This window comes from Bison bison, unplaced genomic scaffold, assembly GCF_000754665.1.
Source record: "Bison bison bison isolate TAMUID 2011002044 unplaced genomic scaffold, Bison_UMD1.0 scf7180017864289, whole genome shotgun sequence".
Lineage (NCBI taxonomy): Eukaryota > Metazoa > Chordata > Mammalia > Artiodactyla > Bovidae > Bison > Bison bison.
This window is the reverse complement of record NW_011494861.1, coordinates 10012760-10018934: the sequence shown is the minus strand read 5'-3', so window position 1 is coordinate 10018934 and position 6175 is coordinate 10012760. Positions and strand designations below refer to the sequence as shown.

Genomic DNA, 6175 nt, shown 5'->3' with positions numbered 1-6175 from the left:
CCTGGGCATCTGGGCCAAGAAGAAGATGGAGGTGGGGGAGCGGTTCGGCCCGTACATGGTGGCGCCCCGGGCCACGCTGAACGAGGCGGACTTCGGATGGGAGGTGAGCCCTGCCGCGCGCGCGTGATTGATGGCGGGCGTTTGTCTCGTGGTTCATCTATTTATAAAACCGGGTTGACGGTGCTGCCTGAGGCGGGAGGCTGGGTCGCAGAGAGTGCTGAATTTCCCAGGCTTATTTTATCCCGCGGCTTGCATGACGCGACTCCAAAAACACCAGAGGCCTAGTGGACGCCGGGAGGCCCCCGTCCGCCGCACCCGCTCTCTTCCCGGAAATGTGTCTTTAATGAGCTCATGTCTTAAACCCCTCGAGCTTCCCGTCTGGATCTTAGGTGCTAAGGCTGCCATCTCCGCAGGACTTTGGGGATCGATGGGAGTCTCCCAGAACAAGGTCTCTGCTCCCGGGAAAGTCCTCAGATGGGGGCCCAACTCCAGGCAGAGCAGCACGTGTCTGGTGGCCACACTGCCCTAGATGCCCCAGGTGCATCCATGCCCTGGGCCTCCTGCTGATCTGCTCGGGTCAGCTGGCTCCCTAAGAGGAGCTCCCGCTTCTCAGATTAGCGGGGGCAGAGAGGAGAGTCTTGTGGTTTTGATTTCCCTGATGATCCAGGCCTGGCTCGGCAGTCCTGGAGGCTGCGTGTGACCTGGAGAGGGAGGCTGATTAGGTGGGGGGTGGGGGTTGACAGCTATGAAAGGGCCCTTCCTCTGGAAGCATCCTGCTCTGACCACGAGGGACACTGGGCCCCAGTTCAGGGGGCTTTCAAGGTGGTCTCCTAAGGACCAGGGCCCCAGGAAAGCACACTCCCCTCTAGTCCTGGCCTCTCTTCAGGCCCCACAGAGCCAGCGTGCAGTGATATTTTGGGCAGGGACCCTGCCTGGACGGAAAATGCAAGTGCCAACCCAGATTCCTCCTGGGTGTTTCACCACTTCCAAAAGTGCTTGGATGGTGGTCAGAGCTAGGAAGGGGAGAGCCATCCAAGGAGGGAAGAGGGACCTGTGGGGCTGGCAGCTGTATCCCCTGCCAGTGGTTCAAGGTGGTGGGGCTCGGGGAGCTGACTCCCCCAACTGCTCGTTGGCTTTGGAAAAGTTCCCATGCTGTGTGTCTCTCAGGGTCTGTGGTCAGTGAGGGGCCATCTTTGCCCTCTGATGAGTCTTTACAATCTAGAAGGCTTCTCTTGGGGACATCACTGTTCCCTGAAGACTCGGGGTGCACAGTGCATGACCCTTGTGCATCCCTCAGGGACCCTCAGCAGCCCTTGAACATCTCCGCCGGTCTGGTCCATCAGCTTTTGAAACCCTCTGAAAAGGTCTCACAGAGTCTGGCTTAGCCATGTGCTGGTGGTGGTACTGCAGACCTGAGACCCCCATTCCCTTCACAAGGGAGGATATGGGGGCCCCCCAAACGCTGGACACCCTGATTCTCCTGCAAGCGGGTTTGTGGTAGCACATGAGGTATGGACATCAGAGGATGCAGAAGCCCCCTACCAGCTGACAGCCCGAGCTCCGTGGATGGCTTTGAAGGTTTAGAGAGGCAGTGGGTTGACCAGATGGATGAAGGAGCAGGCGTGCCAGGACTCACCATGGCTGAGTGGTAGAGGCTACAGTTGCACTGTGTGAACCGGCCTGTCTGTCCCCTGCTGTTCCCAGGTGGCTGACTCTGTGTGTGTGCCTGTCAAGGTCGGGTCACCTGCAGAACAGGTGGGAGGGAGCAAAGTGAGGAGTTGGGAGGTGAGGCCCTCTTGGGGGCAGCTCATATGCTCTTCAGAGATCCACAGGGTGGCCCTCACTGGGTGGAGAAGAGTGTGTTCACATGATGTGACCGGTAAGTGGCTTGGGCTGTAGGATGGCCTGTCCTGGACTTCCCACCTGGCTATTTTCAGGAGGAATTTTGGGGTTTGTGTGATGTGCTCAGAAAGGCCCGGACTACTGAATTAGGAGACAGCTTCAGATGTTGGAGGGTAAACGAACCCTTCATGTAGTGTGATGGATGACCTTGAGGTGACCTGATTCTCATTGGTTCAGATGCAGGCCTCTGTTTGCTCTAATTTTAAAGAAACGGCCTGTATCACGGCCACCCCCGGTGCCGGGCCTGGTACAGGCCGTGCTGTTATCTACCCGGCACCTGTTGACTTTGCGATATTATTTGTCCTTGTGTACGTGCGGGATCGCTCCCCTCCGAGGTGCCTCCTGCCCCACCCCAGGCAGCGCCTTGATTCCGGGGCCCAGACCTGACTGCCACCTTTCCTGCCGGCCCTGGCAGATATTTGCTCTGCGTCCACGTCCTCACGTCGTGTTCCAGATGCACTGTGTGACTTGCCTGACCTTGTCTCCTTGGCGAGTTCAGGCCTGACCACCTGTTCTGGGGCCATCTCTGGGCTTCCTGGCCTCCTGTCCTATCCCCTCCAACACAGTCATGAGCAGCTGTTGGCGTCGCCGTGGTCATGGTCAAGCCCCAAGAGCAGAATTGGGCACCCCCAAACCCATGGTGAACCTGCTTTGGCCTGAAATAAATCATGAGGTTGAGGTGGTTTCTTTCTAGCTCCCTGGATCTCTGGGCAGAAGTCAAATAGCCTCACTTATGTCCCCAAACAGGAGACTGCTGTGTCACTTGGTTCCTGTGTCCTCCTCCTGGTGACAGTGTCTGTCAGTGGGCCTCACTGCCCTTGACGGACAGGTATGGTCCTTACCTTCACTCTGCTGCAAACAGGGCCCAGACCAGGAGTGGAGAAGCCAGGCTCCAGAATCTAGACCTTTCCATGGCTCCGGACAGCAGAGGGGCCTCCAGAGGAACCCCAAGTCCTGAGTAAGGCGGCTGATTGTGTCCTTGCACCCTGCAAATGCCCGCTCCAGGCCTGCGGTCTGCTCAGCCCCGTGAAGGGTTGGGAACAAAGAAGATCACTAGGACAGCGTCACATGTCTGAGCATCCCGGCTGGGGATGCCAGACAGACTGAGGCAGGGCCCGGGGACAGCACCCGCAGGCCCACAGTCCAGTCCTGAATGTTGCATGTGTCATTACTCAGTGTCACCACAGTACTTGAGCGTTGTCAGTCAGTGTGATTTGATGTGACTACGGTTTACATGGCATTGAGTCACTGAAGACGAACAGACCATCTTCTAGCAAAGATGGCAAAGCAGCTCCGAGAAGGAGCCAGGATGGTTCTGGATCCTGAGGGGCGGTGGGTGACAGCTGTGCTTGTGTCCTAGCCTGGGTCAGAGCATGGTTGCTCCCACGGGGTCTGGTCTGGAGGTGCAGCAGGGGAGGAAGATCTAGGGAGATCCCCTTGCAGACACAGGATGGGTGTCTCTCGGAGGACTGGCTCAAAATCAAGGTCAAACTGATGATTCTTACCGTCATTTCACTGAAACAATTTTCTCTCTACTGGGAGAACAGAATTCCTGTTCTGGGCCATTTCACTTAACTGAAATCCAAGGGTCCCACGCCATTTTCTTTCTGTGGTGAGGTTTCTGGTGACTCGACCCTTCTGACAAAAGCATTTCTGTCCTTGCTGGGGTGGCGTGGGTGACCTCGCACCTTTCAGGGTCAAGGTAGCAGGAGCATCCTGGTTTGTGCAGGAATTTTACTTGAGCGAAACAGGAAGGCATGGGTTAGCCCCATGGCTGGGTATCCTCCTCCTGTTGTTCACCTGCTTTGTCTTCACATGGGCGTCAGGAAAATTTGATGATTCTAAATATTCCCCCTACCCTGACCCTGAGTGTTCTGAGGGAGGCCGGAAGTGAGTTCCTCATTTTGGGGAAAAAGCACAGCTCTGCTCTCCATGCACCCGGACCTGGCAGCCGTGTCCTTGGACACAGACAGGAGCTTGGGGGTGAGTGGAACACGGCTCCCTGGGCTCCATCTCAAAGGGAGGTATCTGTCCCCTGCCCAGGACTCCTAGCCCCTCCCCTCCAGACACAGCCTGCCCGCTGACGCAGCCACCACTCACCCTCCCAGAATAAATCACCTCGTGATTGCATTCTATTGCCCCAGGGTCTGAAAAACAATGATTTTGATCATTTGTTGAGTAAATCATGACATTTATCATCGTGCTGTTTATTTTGCTAATTAAGAGATGGCTGCGAGTGGCAGGCCCGAGGGAGCCGGCTGTGGAACCCGCTCCTCGGAGGTGCCACCTGCCCCGAGGCGGGACCCCGCAGCTGTGCTTGGGTTGGGGTGGCCGCACAGGCCCCCAAGGGGAGGCACGGGAGCCATTTGCACACTGAAAGCACCCGGCTCTGCTTGTCTCCCCCAGAAAGGCGGGCTCTCTGGTGCCCAGCGCGCTGCCCAGCCTGTATCCGACACTCAGGCAACGTCTGTCAAAAAAAAAAAAACACGTCTGCCTCTGTTTAAGGAGCTGGTGGAAAATGTTAACGTGAATTGATGGGGTTTCAATTATCTGAAGAATTTACTCGAGTGGATTACCTCATCCTTTTGGCCGTGGTTCCTGAATATTAATACACATGTTCATTTGCTCAATCAACAAACGTCTATGTCTGGCCCAGGGACTGTGGGAAGCTCCAGGGTCAGCGGGGAAAGGCTGCCCCGTCTCTCCAGTGCTACAGTCATGCGGTCCCCAAGCCAGCGCCTCTGGGGTCTCCGCTCTCCCTGGATGGCTCTGGTGAGGGCAGGACCTGACGGCCACCCCTGTGGACCATGGGCTGCCAGAACATCCAGAGATGCCAGGTAGGGATGTTCCAGGCCAGGGCTGGTACCCAGCTCTGCATGCTTAGATTCTGAGACACTGTTGTGAATGTGAGACTGAATGATGATCCAGAACCCCTGACCCTGAAGAAGGGCATGGGGTTGAGGAAGTGAGCTCTGCTTGTGCCCACTGGTCCCCCTACATGTATATATTTTTAGAAGAAATAATGCTTCCTCTTCCAAGCTGGGGCCATGTGTCCTTAAATTAAGGAGGAGCTAAAGGTCTATTTTTGGTCCCAAGTGGCAGGAAGACGAGGAAGCCCAGTGGAGTGTCTGTTCCCTGAGACTCAGGGTGTCAACACAGTGGGAGCTTGGCCTCTAACATCTCAGGGACAGAATATGGTGGGGTTTCCCAAGGCTCGTGACACATGCATAAACATGTGGTATGGAGATCCGAGGACTGAGGATGCTTTTCTAGGTCTAAGGGCTGAGACCACATTCACTGAGACAGATAGAGGGGCAGGTGTTCTTGGGGCTCTGGCCTCTGTGCCTGGCCCCTGACACCTGCCCAAGCCTGGCTGGGGGTCAGGTGGTCACCCCAAGACTGCAACCACATGGCCCCAGCTGAGCCCCTGATCTCCGTGGGAAAAGGCCTCCTCTTCTTTCTTCTGCACTTACACCCTCACACTCTGGCTTCAAGAACCCTGTCCTCTGTCCTGCTGAGCTGGCCACAGATGCCAGCACAGACTCACAAACACCCCCAAGGCTCCCTGCCCCTCAGGCCATCAAGTCAATACTCCTGCTATAATGGAGCACCCACCTTCCCCTGGAACAGAGTTCCCAAGGCTCCTGGGAATGGGCTTTAAGCCTCTCTACTTCCTGCTATGCAATGACCTAATAAGAAACCCCGGCCACCTAGAGACAAACGTGTGTGCTTGACTCATCGCCTAGACGAACTGGATGCCTCTGGTGGCCCCAGAAGCATGAGCTTCCCAGCGCCATGCCCCCTGCATTGACCTCCCGGCACTCTGCCCCCTTCTGCCTTCACCTCCTGGTGCTGTGGGCTCATGTCTGGCCCCCACAGGGACAAGGCCACGAGCACCACCACAGCCAGAACTGCCATTCCCCAGGATTCAGGAAGGAAATGTCCATCCTCCAGGAGAAACACCAGCAGTGACCAGCGGCGAGTCTGGACATGCAGATGTTTCATCACCAGCAGCCTCTGTGGAAGCGGAGCTGCCGCTCAGCCAATGGACAACCTCTTCTGCACCCCAGAATCATCAGCAGCCTCAGGATCTGGGCACTTTCTGCCCTGACCAGCCCTGTGGATGGACCTGCAGCCCCAGAGCAGCAGGAGAGGAAAGCTGGGCCCAGCAGCCCCTTCTGGCATTCCAGGTGACTCCAAGAGGAGGTTCACCTACCCTGGGAGGAGGGGCAAGACCTGACTGACCAATGGCCGGCTGCCACGTTTGCAGAGA

General features: G+C 56.7%; 1 protein-coding gene across 1 annotated transcript in view; it reads left to right on the top strand.

Moving 5' to 3' along the window:
• The window catches only part of PRDM16 (PR domain containing 16), a 315916-nt gene that overhangs the window by 83092 nt on the left and 226649 nt on the right, over positions 1-6175 (top strand). The window contains exon 3 of the mRNA XM_010849972.1: positions 1-103. Coding sequence (XP_010848274.1) covers positions 1-103 — 103 coding nt within the window. The remainder of the gene's footprint in view (positions 104-6175) is intronic.